The sequence below is a fragment of the Oratosquilla oratoria genome, chromosome 41 (genome assembly GCF_046742065.1).
Source record: "Oratosquilla oratoria isolate Oo_2021 chromosome 41, ASM4674206v1, whole genome shotgun sequence".
Lineage (NCBI taxonomy): Eukaryota > Metazoa > Arthropoda > Malacostraca > Stomatopoda > Squillidae > Oratosquilla > Oratosquilla oratoria.
This window is the reverse complement of record NC_134817.1, coordinates 38,752,849-38,774,742: the sequence shown is the minus strand read 5'-3', so window position 1 is coordinate 38,774,742 and position 21,894 is coordinate 38,752,849. Positions and strand designations below refer to the sequence as shown.

Genomic DNA, 21,894 nt, shown 5'->3' with positions numbered 1-21,894 from the left:
AGACAGGAATGACTTGTTAGTGTGGGACAATGGGAAAACAAGAGGACACGGAAAAAAAACTGAAAAAGGACAGTTATAGAAGAAACTTGAAAAGGAACAGCTTCCCACACAGAGTGATAAATACATGGAACAAATTAGACAACGAAACAGTATGTGCAAACACTATACAAGATTTTAAGATAAAACTTGATATGGAGAGATACAATGACGGGTCACCACGAGCATAGCTCCCTTCCCGTATATTACAACTAGGTAAATACAACCATTCTCCACTCACCCCTATCTTCTGTCCTCTCCTGTCCTTCCTCAACAGACATTCCCCTCTTTCCCAATGCCCCTAATACCCCATCCATCCATCTCGTCCTCAGTCACCCCTCATGTTCACTCCATCCACCTCTGCCTTCCACGTTTCTTTCACTAATCTTTCTTCACTCATTCTTTCCATGTGTCCAAACCATCCCAATACTCTATCATCAACCCTATCTCCCACCTCCCTTTTCTTCCCAGCTCTTCTCCTCACCACTTCATTTCTCCCTCTATCCAACCAAGTAACCCCTACCATACTTCTCAGACATTTAATCTCAAACCCATTTAAACTCTTCCTCTCTTATGTTCCATATTTCTTCCCCATACAGTGCTGTCAGCACAATCTCTTCTTAGCATCCATTCCCAAATGTCTATTTCTCATTACACTTTTTAATCACCTATGGCATTTACTTGCTTCTCTTGATCTACATTCTACATCCACCTCCACTCTTCCCCTTCCTATCATATTCGCCCCAAGTATCTAAAGCTATCTACTTCCTCTAGTCTCTCTCCCTTAATACTCACTTCCAATTTGCTGCCATCCTCTCTTCTTGTACATCTCATCACCTTAATTTTACCCACATTTATCTTCAACTTCCTTCTTTTGCACACCTTCCCAAACTCTGTCACTAACTTCCTTAATCCCTCCTCTGATCCTGCTACAAACACAGCATCGTCAGGAAACAACAACTGGCTGATATCCCATTTTTCTTCATTTTCTTTATCCATCTCCAATCCCCACCCTACCCATGCATTTACCTCTCACACCACCCCATCCATGTATAAATTAAACAGCTAAGACGACATGACACATCCCTGGCGAAGTCCCACCTTTGCTGAATGTTTGTTCTTGGAGGAGACCCAGTGCTCCAATAACCCATAAATCAGTTAGAGAAGAAAATTCATACTGTTTTCAGTATTGTGCAAGTACTGGGCAGAACAAGATGAGATGTTCTATATTTTGTTTGATGAGGACATCTGAAGTTTATTGTGCTTATTACCATGCCAATTTCACACTTGTATGGAAACTAAATGTCCCTTGTACCTCCAGATGGATGTGACAGTGTTGACAGATTTTGAAGAGTGGCAAGCAGGGAGATGATTCCCTTTGACATTTATCTCACAGGACTAACACTTGTAGGTATCTATTACAGGTCCCCTGATAGGAGGAAGAGGAGGGAAACAGTTAAAAGTTACTTTACTTTATCATAATTAGAATCTTATTGTGTGATGACTGCCTGCAGTTTGATTCTGTGGCCAGGCCTGGCATTTCTATGTCAGGGCAACTGATAATTAATTATCACTTTCCATATAGGTTACGTGTGAATGATATTTTGACACAGCCTGAAGGGATTTGTCTCCGTCTTCTCTTTTTCTGCATGAGGGGATGGGAGGGGGGGGATGCTGATTAAGTCAAGTTGCCTTGCTGTGGATATGCTATCTTGCTGTATTGCTTCTAACCCAGGGCAATGGGTAGGATGCAGGGATGATCCATCATCCAGGAGGGGGGTGGTGAATGGGAGTGGAGTGTGTGGGGATGAAATGGGTTGGAGTGGAATTATGCCTTTTGACTTTGGCTACCTCCCTTGTGAGGGGGGAAAAAAACCCTTGGTATATGTATGTATGTATATAGCTTGGGGTAGGGGTTGGGCAGAGTAAAGCATCTGACTGATGTCAAAGAACTGCAATTCATTCTACCTTTGGGGAATCTGTAAACACCCTCCAACATAAAGGTTTTCTGGGTAAAAAGAAATACAGAATTAGTTACACATTAAATATGAAGATCAAGTAAATAATTACCTTCTCTGTCAACTTCTTCAGCAGCTTTGGTTCCATCATCATTACATGGTTCTTCAATTTCTTCCACAGTGTCTTCATAACCTTCCTTGTAATCTTCCATAACCTCTATGAAATCTAGTTCAGCATAATAATCATCACCTCCTGTACTCTTGCCTTCCTATTAACACAACCATGCTTTTGTTAATTCAGTCCATTATTTTAAACTTGCTGAAGACATACACAAAACAACTTACCTTCCTTTAATGACATAAACAGTGAAGCTACCAAAACAGACACAAGGTCTAAAATATCGAACACTTAAGGATATCGGCTTTAACTATTCACTCCCTCACTTTCCTCTTTCTTCCTCACAACTGATCTGACAGATAATACAAAGAATGAGGTGGGACTGTCCACACTCAAATAAAGAAGAGATACAGGAGACACACTTGGAGTCTTCAGACCTATGAAAGATATAGATAAAGAATAAAAGTAAATTACCTGATTAGCCTTAGTTTCACTTAATATTCTTCCAACATAGACTGCAATAAAGGTTCCTTTGGGAATATCATGTAAAGTACGTACACCCCAACCTCGTCTAGCAGTACGAAACAGCTGCAGCTTCAAGCGAAGTGGATGTTGTACAACTCGATTGAGGCATGTTGACTTGCATGTGCATCTGTGCATTTGGGTGAAAAAACAGTGTCAAACTGAGTGAAACATCTTTCAGTACAAGTGCAGAAATGTCTACATACACATAACCACAGTTTTTCATGTAAAACAAGTAATAATATAGGAATGGAATATATATGAAATGGAATGGGTGGGAGTGATTTCTATGCCTTTTTCTTTTTGGCTACCCCCCGTGTAGGGGGAAAAAGCCTTTGGTATATGTATGTATATTAACTGCTATAGGTAGATTTAAACACAAAGCTACCCACCCCCAAAAATATATATATATTTTGGTGCAAAGAAAAATAGTGTTCCCTGTAAAGATTTTACTAACAATGTCACACAACAAAAAGAAATCATGTGAGCACAGTATCCCTCCTAAGACAACAGCCTCAAGTTATGGCAAAAACCTATGTGCTTTCAGAGATAGAGGCTAGTTTACATCTCTGTATCCATCATTATTTTTCATTTCTGCGCCCATCTTAATAGCCTGCAACTTTGCTCATACTGCTCAGAATGTCATAAGAATGTAATGACTGCACTGACCATGGGTGTATTTTGCCTACTGGTTGTATTCTACATACATACTGTAGGGAAATGTAAACACCAGACTCGATGTGCAAGGTTTATTGTAAAGTGTCTCCTACTATATGGATCCCTGACTCCAGGTCTTCATGCATAAAGGATACATATATAAATACAATACATATCAATAGACTTCTCCCTTGTATGTGTCCATGGTTGAGTCAAACCACAAATCCACCCCACATCCATCCCACAACTATCAAAACCCAGTCATTGCCCCTCCCAGACAGAAGAGAGACTATTAAATTGTCTAAGCTTTGGAGGTTTGTGTCAAATGGTATTAACTTTGGATCAAAGAAAGGCATTACAGATACTCTCACCCCATTTTACATGAAAGATTGGTCTATGAGAAGATAATTAGACAAATCCAGTGTTGACTGTAACCTCATGATAATATTAACTGGAAATCCCACATACATCCTTAAATTGACATATATATTCCTGCCCCTCCTCGCATCTCCATGTAATTTTACATTTATCTTTACTTTAGAAAAAATTGAGGCTTACCTGGAGTTGCATTCATACAATCCTGTCTGAACTTGTTCATATAGTCTTCTGTGTTGATATCCAACATCTGGATTATTTACTCCATTCTTTATACGAGTTGATTCTATGGTTAGTTGCCAACATGCACATTTTGATTTATCCTGAGTTAGCAAAAATATTTATAAGGTAGTACAATAAATTATTTTATTTATATATGAGGCTTCTACTTTTGTAAACAATTGTTTTATATTCTATACAAAGTAAAAGGGGACAAACATGAATGTAGTGAATGTAGAGGATGGGGGGAAAGTCAATCCAGCACTCAATCTGTTGTACCAGATCTCTCTTGCAGGAGGCACATAGTCCCCAGGTAGCTGGCAACAACCACTGGACAGACCCATAGATCACTCAGGGAAGAAACATGGTATTGTCTAGGAATAGTTGAGTTTTGTCTGACTGTCTAGGAATAGTGTAGGATGAGGTACTCAGTGTCCTCTGTATGATGGTTGAATTTAGGAGAGTTTCATTCCATGGTCAGGCTGGTACAATAAATGGAGTCATTGGGAAATGTGGAGTTCCAGAAAACAATTGTAGAGGAGATGTGTCTAGAGAGTTAATGATAGTACATACAGTGTTAGGAAGAAAGTCAAGCAAAGTACACATGGGAGAGGGTGGTGGATGGAAGGGTGGTAGATAGGGCGTTAATGGACTATATAGTGTTAACCAGGAGAATAGTAGGAAGAGTTTTGGATGTACACGTTTTAAAGGGACAATTTTTTGGTGAAAGCTAAGTTGAGATTGGAGGATAGATGGAGGAAGAGGAAAATGACAGAAGGTGAGTGGTACTTGGAGTAATCTGCTTAAATGAGAAAGAAATGGAGGAGTACAAGAAGGTGAGAGAGGAGTGGGAGGGAGTGAAGGACAGAGCAGAACTAGGAGTGGAGGAGGAATGGGGATGGTTCAAGGAGGGAGTCACAAGGTGTGCACAGTTGGTGTGGGGAACAAGGAGGACAGGGGAAAATAGAACAAAGAGTAGTGAGTGGTGAGATAAAGCAAAGAAGGTTGTATAAGAGAAGAAGCAAAGATTTACAGATTGGTTACAAAATAGGACGAGAGAATCATATGAGAGGTACAAAGAACATGGAGGACAGGAAATAGAAGGAAGGGTAGTGAGTGGTGGGATGATGAACCAAATAAGGTTGTATAAGAGAAGAAGCAAACATTTACAGATTGGTTACAAAATAGGACAAGATAATCATATGAGAGGTACAAAGAAAAAGAAGGAGGCAAAGAGAACAGATGTGAAATGGGGTAAAATTATGACAGAATTTTTTTAGAGTAATTAAAAGATATTTTTGAAAGAAATTAAAAGGGGAAGTGGAGGCAAATCAAGTAGAGAAGAAAAGGTAAAAGGTGCAGATGGAGAGATGATAATGGAAGAGAAGGCAGAGTATTCTAGGGAGTTGCTAAATGTGAAGGAAGGTAGGGAAGCAAAGGTAGTTGCAATGGAAAGTGCCAAGAAAATCACAGTGATGAGTGAGGTAAATGGCGAAGAAATAAGGAAAGATGAAGTGAAAGCAATTAAAATGATGAGAGCAGGTAAGGTACCTGGGTTGGATGGGTGTCATGCGGAGTGTCTAAAAAAGGGAGGTACAGTGATAGTGGACTGGCTGGCGAGGTTGTTTAATGTTTGTCTAAAATAGGGTAGAGTGCTGGAGGACAGGAGGGGTGCCTGTATAGTTCCACTTTACAAGGGAAAAGGGGACAACTGTGTAGTAGTTTCAGAGGGATCAGTTTGTTGAGTGAAGTTGGGAAGGCTTATGGGAGAATTTTGATTGAGAGGATAAGGAGAGGAACAGAGGGAGTAATTGGTGAGGAACAGTGTGGGGGTTGTGTGGATCAGGTAGGGTTGTGTGGATCAGATTTTTGTGGTAAGACAGATATGTGAGAAAGTTTTATGGAAAAGGTAACAATGTTTTTTGGGCCTTTATAGATTTGGAAAAGGCTTATGATAGGGTAGACTGGAAGGTAATGTGGGAGGTATTGCAGATATATGGGATAGGAGGAAAGCTGTTAAGAGCAGCCAAGAGTTTTTATGAGAGTAGTAGAGCCTGTGTTAGAATTAGAAATGGAGTGCGGTTTAAGGTAAAGGTGGGAGGGACTTTAAAGGCCAGGGATGTGTTATGTTGCCTTGGCTGTTCAATTTATACATGGATGGGGTGGTGCAAGAGGTCAACACAAAGGTAATGGGTTGGGGATTGGAGATGGTTAAAGAAAATGGAGAAAAGTTGTTGTTTGCTGATGACTGCACTTTTGGCAGAATCAGAGGAGGGATTAAGGAGGTTTGTGACAGAGTTTGGGAAGGTGTGTGAAAGAAGGAAGTTGATGATAAATGTGGGTAAAAGTAAGGTGATGAGATGAACAAGGGGAGAATGTGGCAGCAAATTGGAAGAGAGTAAGGGAAAGAGACTGGAGGAAGTGGATAGTTTTAGATACTTGGGTGCAAATGTGGCAAGAAAGGGAGGAGTGGAGGTGGAATGTAGGTTGAGAGAAGCAAGTAAGTGCCTTGGGGGATTAAAAAGTGTAATGAGACAAAGACATTGGAAGTGGATGCAAAGAGGAGATTGTATGAAGGAGTGATTATGCCAACAGCACTGTATGGGGCAGAAACATGGAACATAAGAGAGGAAGAATTTAAATATGTATGAGTTGAAATGCCTGAGAAGTATGATAGAGGTTACTAAGCTGCTTCTGACCCAGGGCAGTGGACAGGATTCAGGGATGACCCATCATCAAGGAGGTGCCAAGATGAGAGGTGAGGGAGGAGGGTGGACGGGAGTGGAATATATAGGAAATGGAATGGGTGGGAGCGGTTTCTATGCCTTTTTCTTTTTGGCTACCCCCTGTGCAGGGGGAAAAAGCCTTTGGTATATGTATGTATGTACTAAGCTGGATAGAGTGAGAAACAAGGAGGTGAGGAGGAGAGCAAGGGTGGGAAGGGAGTTGGGAGATAGGGTTGTTGAAAGAGTATTGGGATGGTTTGGACACATGGAAAGAATGTGTGAAGAAAGATTAGTAAAAGAGGTGTGGAAGACAGATGTCGAAGGGGTGAACATAAGGGGGTGACCAAGGATGAGATGGAAGGATGGGGTAAAAGGGGCATTGGGAAACAGGGGTATGTCTGTTGAGGAAGGAAGGGAGAAGACAGAAGATATGGGTGAGTAGAGAATAGTTGTGTATGGATGATGCTGTGATGCATGGGAGTGGGTTAGGGAGTATTTTGATGCAGCCTGAAGGGATTTCTCCCCATCTTCTCTTTTTCTGCATGAGGGACAGGGGGGGGGGGTCACTGATTAAATGAAGCGGCCTTGCTGTAAATGTGCTGTGTCTTGCTACTTTGATTTTGATCCAGGCCAGTGCATGAGATGCAGGGATGGTCCACCTTCCAGGAGGAGCCAACAAAAGAGGGAGGGAGGGGTGGTGAATAGGAGTATGTGGGGATGAAATGGGTAGGGGTGAATCTATGCCATTGACTTTGGCTACCTCCCTTCTAAGGGAGAAAAAGCCCTTGGTATATGTATGTACTATCTTAAAGCTGTGGTGTCATAAACACAAGTGTGTTTGTGTGATTCTTGGAATTTATCTTTTGGGCTGATGGCAAGTGGCATTTGGTGGAGTATTGAGTTCCATGGTCTGTCTTGAAGAGCTTGTTTAGTGATTTGGGTATGAATGCATTCTTGTGTAGATGTAATATAAGGTATAGGGATGGTTGTTTTTCTTATCTTTTATCTTTGGGATTGAGGATGTTATTGTCATTCTCTAGACTGTCTGGCAGAGCAGTCCTGTCTCCCTGAGGAAGGCCATTGTCGGAACAGGATTTTCCCACAAATCCCTTATAGAGTATATATTATGTTGTTGGCATGGATAATTGTGTACAATTCAGTCTTCCATAATGTATTCTATGGTGCAGGGTGAAGTGTTACATCCTGGACAATTATCTGTGATGTGACAGTCATCTTCTGATAACTTAAGTGGATGGTGGCCACACCACAGACAAGCCAGGTGGATTCTGTCCTCTTGGGGGAGAGAGGATTCAGAATGGTGGATATCAGGGGGGCTGGCATGCAGCAACATGTTGTTTCTCAGTTTGTTGATGGAGCAGTAAGTGATATGATTATGGATATGCTTCTGGAGATAGATGTCTGGTGGCTGAGGAAGAAGAGAGTATTTGTGTGTGATATAGGTATTTGGGTGTTGTTTTGATGTTTCTTGGCATGTGTGGGTGTTCTGCCATATAATGTAGTGGGTGGGCTATGTTTGTGGAGGCTGTGGCATGTGTTTGATGAACATGGAATATTTCATAACTAATGAAGATAAACATAAACTCTGTACACACAATATTTAACTAATGAGAATGAATGAAAACTTTTGAACTAAGCTACATACCCAACAATCATCTTCGCAGTCACAGCATATTAGGAATCCTGGATCAGTGTTTAATGGCACACCTGAGGTAGGAATACGTATGTTCGAGTACTCCATGTGCAGTGGCTGGTTCTCATCTAAACTGTTCACACATGATACACCAATACTTTCTTGACACTTGCTGATGTCCTTCCAGATCATAAAAGAAATCCATTAATGATATTCTAGAAAAACTATAACAAACTTTTCAACAAATAAATAAATGAATAAATCAACAAAATAATAATAATGATTCCTAAGAATGACAACATTATTTCCACCTTGAATCTATCAATCATACAAAAATCAAAATAAAGAAACTCCTTACCTCTACCCATATAATTCTTTTGGACGGTTCCCAATAGTTGGCAATACGTATGTCTCTCTCAAATGTGAAACAGTCAATCTCCAATTTTGTGCTAGTCAGACGTAAGAAATGGAAGACATCCTCAATATTCCGCATCCGCCTTCCACATGGCCCAACATAACCCACCGATGTTTTGCAATTGCCTCGCTTTGCATGTCGGGATTTCAAAATCTGTCTGAAAAGGTCCTTTCATTAACCATTTACCAAAGTAAGTTCTCAAGATTGAGTAATTGTCCTACTAACCTCAGCCACTGTGGACATAAGTAAAATTTGCATGTATGTTTACCTAAGGAGAAGTTATAGTGGAATGGCTGGTGATTTTTTAATAACTGTCTAAAGGATGAAAGTGTATAAGGGAAAAGAGAACATATGAATGTAATACTTTTAGAGTGATAAGGTGTATGGAAGTAAATTGCTGTGATGAGAAGGGGAACAGAGGGAGTAATTAGGTAATAACAGTGTGGGTTTAGAAGAAGACCATCCATAGATCAAGTTTTTGCAGCAAGATATATAAATGAAAAGTTTCTGACAAAACTAAAGGTGGGACTTAGTCAGGGATGTGTTATGCCACCCTTACTCTTCAATTTATACATGGATGGGGTGGTGCGAGAGGTAAATGCAAGGGTAATGGGTCAGGGATTGGAGATGGTTAAAGAAAATGGAGAAAAGTGGAAGATAAGCCAGTTGTTGTTCACTGATGACACTGCGCTTGTAGCAGGATCAAAGGAGGGATTGAGGAAGTTAATGACAGAGTTTGGGAAGGTGTGGGAAAGAGGGAAATTAAAGATAAATGTGGGTAAAAGTAAGGTGATGAGATGTACAAGGGGAGAAAGTGGCACCAGACTGGAAGTGAGTATTAAGAGAGAGACTGGAGGAAGTGGATAGTTTTAATACTTGGTGCGAATGTGGCGGGAAAGGGAGGAGTGGAGGTGGAGGTAGAATGTAGATTGAGAGAAGCGAGTAAATGCCTTGGGGGATTAAAAAGTGTAATGAGAAATAGATATTTGGGAATGGATGCTAAGAGGAGATTGTATGAAGGAGTGATTGTGCCAACAGCACTGTATGGGGCAGAAACATGGAACATTAGAGAGGAAGAGAGGAGTTTGAACATGTTTGAGATGAGGTGCCTGAGAAGTATTATAGAGGTTACTAGGCTAGACAGAGTGAGAAATGAGGAGGTGAGGAGGAGAATGGGGATGGAAAGGGAGTTGGAAGATAGGGTTGATGAAAGAGTATTGGGATGGTTTGGACACATGGAAAGAATGAGTGATGATAGACTAGTAAAAGAGGTGTGGAAGGTAAAGGTGGAAGGAGTGAATATGAGGGGGGCAACCTAGGATAAGATGGATGCATGGGGTAAAAGGGGCATTGGGAAAGAGGGGAATGTCTGTCGAGGAAGGACAGGAGAGGACAGAAGATAGGGGTGAATGGAGATTGGTTGTGTATGGATGATGCTGTGATGCATGAGGTGGAGTGGGTGGGGGATGGGGGATGAGGGAGTATGGGTGAGAAATAAATTGACACTGCCCGAAGGTATTTTGGCCCATCTTCTTTTTCTGCATGAGGGGACAGAGAGGGGGGTTGCCCAATTAATAAGGTGGCCTTGCTGTGGATGTGCTGTGTCTTAGGACACTGCTTCTGACCCAGGGCAGTGGGCAAGATGCAGGGGTGACCTGTCATCCAAGAATTACCAAGATAAGAGGAAGGGAAGTGGGTGGATGGGAGTGGAGTATGTTGGGGATGGAGTGGGTGGGAGTGGTTTTATGCCTTTGTGTTTTTGGCTACCTCCCTTGTAAGGGGAAAAAAGCCTTTGGTATGTGTATGTATGAATTTGGAAAAGGCATATGAGAGTGTTAATAGGTGTTATGAAGTGTGTTGTAGATGTATGGGACAGGAAGTCTGTTGAGGGTATTCAAAATTTTTCACATAGGTAAAAGTGCTTAACATTTCATAACAGAATAATACAAATTAGGGGATCCCTAGTCCACTCATTCCATTCCATTTATTCAACTTCTACAAAATACATGGGATCATAGTAGCAGCATTCTTCTCCCAAATGGAGGTGCTGTGTCTTGCTGCACTGACTCTGACTCTATCAGTGAGTGGGGAATGGGGATGACCCTTCCTCCATAAGGAGCAGAGATGTTATTTTTTTTATTTTTTTTTATTATTTTTTTTTTTTAAGTGTGGGACAGGTAAAGGGTGTATGTGTGCTTTGACTCAGCCATCCCCCAAGTAAGGGAGAATGGGCCTTTTGGTATGTATACAATAATAGCATAAAGGATCTTGTGTGTGGGTCAGGAATGGAAAGTGAAATTTTTTAATTTACCTTGTTTTACCTAGTTGTATTATATGGGAAGGGAGCTATGCTTGTGATTATTATTATTACTCCAAGGTCTCTTTCCAAGTTCACTTTTTTTATTTCTTCACCAATTTTATAATTTTCTGATATTCTGTTTTTACTTTTTCCAAACTCCATTATACTAAATTTTTTATATTGAAGTTCACTTCCCATTTTTTAGTCCATTTCCAGATTTTGCCCAGGTCTGATTGTAATGATTCACAATCCTCCTCTGTTCTTACTTTCTTTAGTATGAGCATTTTTGTGTCATCTGTGAAGAAATTCATATAACACTCCACTCCTTCATCCATGTCATTTATATATATGGCAAACATGATAAGAGCCAGCACCATCCCTTGTGGGACACCTCTTATCATTTCTTCCCATTTTGAGTATTTGTCTCTAATTACTACCCTCATTTTTCTCCCAGTCAGGAAGTCATCCATCCATTCCAATTTACCTCCAATCCCACCTATTGATTCTATTTTTCTTATTAATCGAAAGTGGGGCTGTGCAAAGGTTGTGTATTGTCACCATATTTGTTCAATGTGCATATGGATGGGGTGGTGAGGGAGGTAAATGTGAGAGTGCTACATAGAGGTTTCAAGCTGGAGAGTGACAAGGGAGGGAAGTGGAAGGTGAGCTTGTTGTTGTTTGTGGATGACACTGAACTTGTCTCCGAGTCTGAGGAAAGCCTGAATCAGTTGATGGCAGAGTTTAGTGTGCGAGAGGAGAAATCTGAAAATAAATGTGGACAAACTAAAATGATGAGATGTATGGAGAGTGATGATAGTGGTGGGTTGGAGTTAAGCTTCAAGGTTGGAACAAATGGAGAGTTTTATGTACTTGGGGTCACAAGTACCAATAAATGGAGTAGTTGAGGTGTGGGTGAATCATAGAATAAAGGAGGCAAGTAAGTGTCTTGAGTGAATAAGAAGCATTGGTGTCTGGTGATGAATTGAAAGTGAAGGTTGTATGAAGAAATGATTGTGTCCATGCCACTGGAGTGGAGGCTTGGATTTGAAAGGAGGCAGAAAGGAAGAATCTGAATGTATTTGAGAAATATGGTACATGTTACAAGGATGGACAGATTGAGAAACGTGGACATGAGGCAGAGAGCAGGAGTGGAGAGAGAGCTATTGCATAGGCTAGATCAAAGAGTAATGAGATAGTTTTGGCATATGGAAAGAATAAGTGAGAAAAAACTAGCAAAAAGAGTGTGGGAAACAGAAGTGGTTGGAATGAACTTGAGAGGAAGACCAAGAATGAGATTATTGGACAGGATGAAAGGGGTATTATGCAAAAGGAAATTCTGTTGAACAAAGAAAGGAGTGGATAACATTGGAGTGAATTGACAGTGTTTGTAAATGGTTGAAGAAATGCTATGGTTTGAAGGGATCTTCTTGTCTGTTTCATTATCATAATCATTATTCTTTATATATGTATAGTTTGTCAGTTCCTACTGTGAAGTTCTATGTCTCAATGAATTGCCTTTAACCCAATCAATATTATAGGATATAAGGCCCTTTTATCCATGCAGTGCCAAGGTGGGGAGGGTGACAAATAGATACAGGATGGATGTGGAATGGGTATAGGGGGGTCTATACCTTGACTCAGCCATCCCTTTCATCAGTGGAAAAAGGCCTTCTGGTACATACACGTGTACAGGGGGTCCTCAAGTTATGTTGAAGATCCATTCCTATGGACTGACATATGGCGATCTTCAACGCAAGTCAGAATTACCATAGCCTAAGTCACATACCTAAATACTCTAAAGTCATAAATATATATCAAGATACAGAACTAGGCTATAGGAAAATGAAAATGAAAGCATTAATATAGTGTAGAAAAATTACATATAAATATATATATACAGTATATATATATATATATACATATATATATATATAATATATATATATGAAAAAACTCAAGCACAAGTACACATGGGAGAGGGTGGTGGATGAAAGGGTGGTAGATAGAGCATTAATGGACTATACAGTGGTAACCAGGAGTAGAGTAGGAAGAGTTAAGGATGTACATGTTCTAAGGGGAGAGACTGGAGGAATATCACATCCTTTTTTGGTGGAAGGTCAATTGAGAGTGGAGGACAGGTGGAGAAAGAGGAAAAAGGCAGAAGGTAGGGGGGTACTGAAAGTGAACTGCTTAAATGAGAAGGAAAAGGAGGAGTATAAGAAGAAGCTGAGAGAAGAGTGAGAGGGAGTGAAGGATAGAGTAGAACTAGCAGTGGAGGAGGGATGGGGATGGTTCAAGGAGGATGTCATTAGGTGTGCAAAGATGGTGTGTGGAGCAAGAAGGATGGAAGGAAATAGAAGGAAGGATAGTGAGTGGTGGGATGAGAAAGCAAAGAAGGGTGTAGATGAGAAGAAGAGAGCTTTCATAGATTGGTTACAAATTAGGATGAGGGAATCATATGAGAGGTACAAAAGAGAAGAGAAGTAAAGCATAAGATAAAAGAGGCAAAGAGGAGAGCAGGTGTGAAATGGGGTAAGAGTATGACAGACAATTTTGAAAGTAACAAAAAAATGTTTTGGAAAGAAATTAAAAGAGGAAGAGGAGATGAATAAACTAGGGTAGAAAAGGTGAAAGGTGCAGATGGAGAGATGATAATAGAAGAGAAGGGAGTAAGAGGAAGATGATCAGAGTATATTAAGGAGTTGCTAAATGTCAAGGAGGATAGGGAGGGGAAGGTAGATGCAGTGGGAAGCGCTAAGAAAACAATTGTGATGAGTGAGGAAAATAAAGGAGAAATAAAGAAAGATAAAGTGAAGGCAGTTGTTAAGATGATGAGAGCAGGCAAAGCACCTGGGTTGGATGGATGTTATGCAGAATGTTTGAAAAAAGGAGGTACAGTGATGGTGGACTGGCTGGTGAAGTTATTTAATGTTTGTTTAAGAAAGGGTAGAGTGCCCGAGGACTGGAGGAGTGCCTGTACAGTTCCACTTTACAAGGGAAAAGGGGACAAAATGTGAGTGTAGTAGTTTCTGAGGGATTAGCTTGTTAAGTGTAGTTGGGAAGGCTTATGGGAGTGTCTTGACTGAGAAGATTAGGAGAGGAATAGAGGGAGTAATTGGTGAGGAACAGTGTGGGTTTAGGACATGTGGGGGTTGCGTAGATCAGATTTTTGTGGTAAGAAGGTATGGTGAGAAAGCTATAGGAAAAGGTAAGGATTTTTTTGGGGGGGCTTTTATGGATCTGGAAAAGGCTTATAACAGGGTAGACAGGAAGGTAATGTGGGAGGTATTGCAGATACATGGGATAGGAGCAAAGCTGTTAAGAGAAGTCAAGTGTTTTTATGAGAGTACTTGAGCTTGTGTTAGGATTGGAAATAGAGAGAATGAGTGGTTTGAGGTAAAGGTGGGACTTCATCAGGAATGTCTTATGTCACCCTGACTGTTCAATTTATATATGGATGGGGTGGTGCAAGAGGTAAATGCAAGAGTAGTGTGTCAGGGATTGGAGATGGTTAAAGAAAATGAGAAAAGTGGATAAGCCAGTTGTTGTTTGCTGATGACACTGCGCTTGTGGCAGGATCAGAGGAGGGATTGAGGATGTTAGTGACAGAGTTTGGGAAGGTGTGCGAAAGAAGGAAGTTGAAGATAAATGTGGGTAAAAGTAAGGTGATGAGATGTATAAGGGGTGAAAGTGGCAGCAGACTGGAAGCTAGTATTAAGGGAGAGAGACTGGAGGAAGTGGATAGTTTTAGATACTTGGATGTGAATGTGGCAGAAAAGGGAGGAGTGGAGGTGGAGGTAGAATCTAGATTGCAAGAAGTGACATTTGAGAATAGATGCAAAGAGGAGATTGTATGAAGGAGTGATTGTGCCAACAGCATTGTAAGGGGCAGAAACATGGAACATAAGGGATGAAGAGAGGAGTTTGAATGTGTTTGAGATGAGGTGTCTGAGAAGTATGATAGGGGTTACTAGGCTGGATAGAGTGAGAAATGAGGAGGTGAGGAGGAGAACAGGGGTGGAAAGGGAGTTGGGAGGTAGGGTTCATGAAAGAGTATTGGGATGGTTTGGACACATGGAAAGAATGAGTGATGAAAGACTAGTAAAAGAGGTGTGGAAGGAGTGAACATGAGGGGTCAACCTACGATGAGATGGAGGGATGGAGTTAAAGGTGCATTGGGAAAAAGGGGAATGTCTGTTGAAGAAGGACGGGAGGGGACAGAAGATAGGGGTGAATGGAGAATGGTTGTATATGAATGATGTTGTGATGCATGAGGTGGAGTGGGTGGGGGATGGGAGGTGAGGGAGTATGTACGAGAAATAAATTGACACAGCCCAAAGGGATTTTTCCCCATCTTCTCTTTTTCTGCATGAGGGGATAAAGAGTTGAGGGTCGCCAATTTTATGAGGTGGCCTTGCTGTAGATGTGCTGTGTCTTGTGATACTGCTTCTGACCACATCCCTACCTTTTGTCCTTTTCCTCTTTCTACTCTATCATCCACTCTCAACTTACCTTCCACCAAAAAATGATCTGATAATCCCCCACTCTCTCCCCTTAGAACATGTACATCCTTAACTCTTCCTACCATATTCCTGGTTACCACTATATAGACCATTAATTCTCTATCTACCACCCTTCCATCTACCACCTTCTCTCATGTGTACTTATGCTTGACTTTCTTCCTATACACTGTGTTTGTTATCATCAACTCTCTAGACACATCCCTACCATCAACTCTCCACTACAATTTTTTCCTGGAACTCCATAATTCCCAACCACTATTGGTTCATTTCTTCCTCTAGCATTAAAGTCTCCCAATACCACTAATTTGATATTTCTCCCTAATTCCTCTATACATATACCAAAGGGTTTTTTCCTTCTTATAAGGGAGATAGCCAAAAAACAAAGGCATAAAAACCACTCCCCCTCCCATTCCATCTCTATCATACTCCACTCCCCTCCACCCTCATATCTTGGCACCTCCTAGATGACGGGTCATCCCTGCATCTCACCCACTGTCCTGTGTCAGAAGCAGTGTCACAAGACACAGCACACCTACAGTAAGGCCACTTCATTAAATCGGCGACCCCTCTCTCTGTCCCCTCATGCAGAAAAGGAGAAGGGGAGAAACCTCTTCGGGCTGCGTCAATTTATTTCTCACACATACTACCTCACCCCCCATCCTCCACCCATTCCACCACATGCATCACAGCATCATCCATATACAACCATTCTCCATTCACTCCTATCTTCTGTCCCCTCCCGTCCTTCCTCAACAGACAATCCCCTCTTTCCCAATGCCCCTTTTACTCCATCCATCCATCTCATCCTAGGTCGCCCCTCATGTTCACTCCTTACACATCTGCCTTCCACACCTCTTTTACTAGTCTTTCATCACTCATTCTTTCCATGTGCCCAAACCATCCCAATACTCTTTCATGAACCCTACTTCCCAACTCCCTTTCCACCCGTTCTCCTCCTCACCTCCTTGTTTCTCACTCTATCCAGCTCAGCAACCCCTATCATAATTCTCAGGCACCTCTTCTCAAATACACCTGAAAAAGAACAGTTTCCCATACAGAGTGATCGATGTCTGGAACAAACTAAACTGTGAAACAGTGAATGCCAGAACTATACACGAGTTCAATATTAAATTGGATGTGGAGAGATACGAAAATGGGTCACAACGAGCATAGCTCCTGTCCTGTAAAATACAACTAGGTAAATACATTCAAATTCCTCCTCTTATGTTCATGTTTCTACCCCATACAATGGTGTTGGCACAATCATTCCTTCATACAATCTCCTCTTAGCATTCATTCCCAGATGTCTATTTCTCATTACACTTTTTAAACCCCCAAGGCATTTACTCATTTCTCTCAATCTAGATTCTACCTCCACCTCCACTCCTCCCTTTTCCGCCACATTCGCACCCAAGTATCTAAAACTATCCACTTCCTCCAGTCTCTCTTCCTTAATACTAGCTTCCAGTCTGCTGCCACTTCTCCCCTTATACATCTCATCACCTTACTTTTACCCACATTTATCTTCAACTTCCTTCTTTTGCACACCTTCCCAAACTCTCTCACTACCTTCCTCATTCCCTTCTCTGATCCTGCCATACGCACAGTGTCATCCACAAACAACAGCTGGCTTATCTCCCACTTTTCTCCCTCTATACACTCATTTAAATCCATCCAAAAAGCCTCCCTTTCCTCTACACTCTTCTCACTACCAGGCCCATATGCACTTACAAAACCCATATCTCCCTTCCCAGCTTCATATTCATACACATTAACCTTGAAGAAACCTCCCTCCACTCCACTACACTCTTACCTACCTTTTCACTTACTAGCATAGCCACCACTTCTCTCTTTTGTCCTCTCTTCACTCCTGAGAACCTCCCAACTACACTCCCAAACTCACACTTGCCCCTCCCTCTTAATTTAGTTTCACTCAATGCCAACACATCCATCTTCTTACAAACATACTGCCTATCTCTTCCCTTTTACTCTCATCTGTACCACATCCACACACATTAAAAGATCCAAACCTTAGGGTACTGGTTGGAAAATTCCTAGAACCTCTTATGCCTTTACTTTTTTTAGGAATGTCCCCTTTGGAGCTACAGGGAGAAGGATGCCTAGTCTTAATCCCTGTCTATTTTTTGTCACCTCTTACAACTCAAGTGGGAAGACTTGTTGGCAGTATTCTTCCCCCCCACCACAGGGGGAAAGGACAAATGAAGCTGTACATTTTGTACCACCATAAAGTCAGACAATGCATGGCAAGGATGACATAGGATCCCCTGTATAAACCAATCTACCACATATAGATGATATCCAACTGGGCAATAGTGAATACAGACTTTGGAAATGATACAGAAAAGATGATGTGGGAAGTGGAATGATGGCAGTGAAGAATAACATACTTATGGATAGTGTGACACTGGGAGAAATTAAGGCAATCATATTCTTACAGCAATCAAGATTTCAGAAAATGGTAAGAAAATTACAGAATACAATACTACAACCTATTTCATACCTTCTCCAGCCAAAAAACATTGGAAACAGGAGAGGTGACTTTCCCTTGTGCATAACCATGTCTCCACCTAGGAGTTCCACACATTTAGAAGAACACTCATGGGGTGCATATTGTGGTATGGTTGTGGTAACCTCTAGAATCTAGGAAAAGGAGAAAAAAATAACAATAATGATAATGCACTTATGTATGTATGAATAAACTTCAACAATACTGATCTTAAAATTACAGTTGAAAAGTATACCATAAATAATAGGATAATAATAATAATAATAACTTTTGCCAAGTTTAACTTATGAGAGCCACACAGCTCCATGGTAATCAGCAACAGTCCTTGAGTCTTTCCATTGTTCTCTCTGGAGAGAAATATTGGACTGTTATACATGTTGTCTTAGTATGAGTCACTGAATCTTAGGTCTCCTTATATCAGAAAGTGGAGGAAAGATAGCCAAAGTTAATAGAGGAAAAGATCTTGAACCTGAACTGTAGATCAAGTGCCAACTCCTAAGGGTTGCATCTCTAAGGGGAGTGTCTCAAAACTGTGTGACACAGACATGATTCTCCCTGAGTGTCTTTCTCGCAGGTCTACCATGTGCAGGATCCCATCATTAGACCCACATCAATGGGTGCAGGAAGTCAGCTCATGTTAAAAGTGTTTAGTTGCATGTAAAGCCATTGACTTTGTCCTTGTGCTCAGACAGGCTTAGAAAGTGGCAGTCATTAGTAGGTAATGGGAAATGAACCGAGGTCTATCAAGTTATGACCCAAATGCTGAACACAAACCACCACAGGGCATAACTTCTTCATTCTCAAAACTCTACAGCAAAACAGAACTTACAAATATTTTCACTTGGATATGGGGGATCATTACACTACTAATCTTTTGTACTACAAAAGTTGCACAATACTACTCTTTCCTAAGAATGGATTATGTTGAAATACAGTAAAAGCTGAAGTAGCAAGTAAATCTAAACTCCCAAAATTTATGTTATCATTACTTACCCTGACAATGCCTTTGCGCTCCTGTTCCAGTAAGGTTATGACATCCCGAGGGAGAACCGGGGAGGATATAGAGCTGGCCTTCCTTGTATATGACCTACGTTCAAGCCTTGCTGTAAAGGAAAAATTAGTAATTAGATCAATAAATATATCAATAAATCAGAAAAAAAAAAAAAAAAAAAAAAGTTAACTGAAATTGCATACAAACAGTAAGAACCAAGATTGATCAATTTGTAACAATATCCCTCAGGTGACTTGAATAGTCTGCCTTTCAAACACACCATCAGGAGGTACAATCCATAGAAAAAATCCCACACTAATACAACACAAACAACAGTTCAATATTTATTTCCACTTAAAAGAATGAGAAGGTCTGAGGTTTGTTACTTGTTCCTATAAGGTTATTCCATCTCCCGCGCATGGCTTTCATGATCCCTTGTCACCTCATTTTTCCTCAGCTTCCCAAAATTGGTATTTAATTAGAAACAACCTGCATTTCTATCTTTTTGGAACAATATCACACCATGAAGGTGGTAAATGAGGTTTTTAAGGAGGGAAGCAGAATGGAGGGATAGTAGATGTTGTCATCACCATTCTTCAAATATAAAAGAGTGCTGCATGACTTGGATAAGAAGGAATGTTACTAAAATCACTAAAATATCAGCTACATAAAACTTTGCAGTCAATGCCCTATACCAGAGCTTCCCAATTTATATTAACTGTTTCACTTTTCCCTATTCACACCTTAAGTTCTTTTTCTTCAACATCTTCACTTACATACATACATACAGTAAAACAAGAGGACATGGAAAAAAATTGAAAAAGGATAGTTATAGAAAAAACTTGAAAAGGAACAGTTTCCCACACAGAGCGATAAATACATGGAACAAATTAGACAACAAAACAGTATGTGCTAACACTATACAAGATTTTAAGATAAAACTTGATGCGGAGAGATACAAAGACGGGTCACCACGAGCATAGCTCCCCTCCCATATATTACAACTAGGTAAATACAACTAGGTAAATACATATACCAAAGGCTTTTTCCCCCTTACACGGGCGGTAGCCAAAAAGAAAAAGGCATAGAAATCACTCCCACCCATTTCATTTCCCATATATTCCACTCCCCTCCACCCTCCTCCCTCCCTCTTCACTTAGAAGACAATAATCTGATATACTTCTTCCTGCTGTTCTTAACACTGTCAAAGCCACTTTCTCTCCTTTCAGCTTTAGATCAATGGCCACATGATCAATTACAATTCTTTTTGGGGAGGGAGGGGGGATTCATACTATAAATTTCCAAATAATTTTTTAAAAACTTAAATAATCTAAGAAATTTATAACCTCTACTTGGGTGTCTAACAGTTGTTATTTTTTTTTTTTTCCTAATGGAGGATGTCCAAGACCAGAGTAATGAATAAGGCCCACTTATATCTATTCATCCATCTATATACCACAGGGTTCTTCTCCCTAATAAGGGAAGTAACCAGTCAATGTATGCAGCCACTCCCACTCTCTCTCTCACTCACACACACACTATCGAGCTTGCTTATATCTTTTGCACACAAGGAAGGATATGAGCAAGATTGAGAGAATACAAAAGGCAGCAATCAATCTGGTCCCCCACTCAACAGATAAACCAAATGAGGAAGGACTAAAAGCACTGGGTGTGCCAACTTTGTAAGATTGAAGAGAAAGAGGTGATACAATTATAGTACTTATGTCACTAAAGGGGATAGATTTCATTGACAGAAGAGATCTCTAATTAAGAGTGGGAGGGTTTTAAGTGGTCATGGAAAAAATAAAGAAAAATCACATGTCTAAAGGATATGAAGAAATACAGTTTTCCATACAGATGCATAAATACTTGGAGAGTATAGGTGATATAACCCAAGCTCAAACAATGCATGAATTCAAATCTGAATATAATAACTGAAATTCAAGGATGTAGATTAAGTTGAAACTGTACATGAGTTTGAGGCTAAGTATAATGAATAGGAGAGGAGGAGATGAGGCCCAATGAGCATTGCTCCTTCCCTGTATAATACAATTAGGTAAACACACCTATTAAATGTCAATGAAAGTGGCATTAGACTACTTGGATGAGGAAATGATTAAAAAAATATTAGTTACACTAGTAAGACCAAAACTCGAGTACACAGCAACACTATGGACACCCAATACTAAAAAGAATATAAAGAAATTAAAAAGAATACAAAGAGCAGCGACAAAGTTGGCACCAACTCTCTCCAAATTAACATTTGAACAAAGATTGTCCAAATTGGAATTACCAACTCTGGAACAAAGAAGAGAAAGAGGAGATCTGCTGACTATTTATAGAATCATGAAAGGAATGGAAATCCTAGATAGGAATGATTTACTAAAATGGAACAATGGAAAAACAAGAGGACACGAAAAGAAACTAAAAAAGGATAACTATAGATGAGATCTGAAAAAATATAAAATAAATAAATAAAAATAAAAAATAGCTTCCCACATAGAGTACTGGAAACCTGGAATAATTTAGATAAAGAAACTGTGTGCAAACACTATTCAAGATTTTAAGAAAAACTTGATGCTGAAAGATTCAAAGATGGGTCACCACGAGCAGAGCTCCCTTCCTGTATAGTACAACTAGGTAAATAAAAAAATAATACACACACACAAGAAGCTAAAGAAGTACAGTTACAGAAGAGATTTGAAAAAGAATAGCTTCCCACACATAGTGATTGATGTCTGGAACAAACTAAACAGGGAAACAGTGAGTGCCAAAACTATAAAAGATTTTAAGAACAAACTGGATGCTCTTGTCCCCTATAATACAAACATATACCAAAGGCTTTTCCCCCTTACAAGGGAGGTGGCCAAAAAACAA

At 40.3% G+C, this 21,894-nt stretch overlaps 1 protein-coding gene across 1 annotated transcript in view; it reads right to left on the bottom strand.

The window, feature by feature from the left end:
* The window catches only part of LOC143021245 (histone-lysine N-methyltransferase eggless-like), a 99,201-nt gene that overhangs the window by 25,499 nt on the left and 51,808 nt on the right, over positions 1-21,894 (bottom strand). The window contains exons 14-20 of the mRNA XM_076178641.1: positions 19,020-19,129; positions 18,021-18,160; positions 8,621-8,834; positions 8,275-8,442; positions 3,850-3,989; positions 2,587-2,764; positions 2,107-2,263 (exon numbers count right to left, since the gene is read on the bottom strand). Of these exons, the coding sequence (XP_076034756.1) occupies positions 2,107-2,263; positions 2,587-2,764; positions 3,850-3,989; positions 8,275-8,442; positions 8,621-8,834; positions 18,021-18,160; positions 19,020-19,129 (1,107 nt within the window). The remainder of the gene's footprint in view (positions 1-2,106; positions 2,264-2,586; positions 2,765-3,849; positions 3,990-8,274; positions 8,443-8,620; positions 8,835-18,020; positions 18,161-19,019; positions 19,130-21,894) is intronic.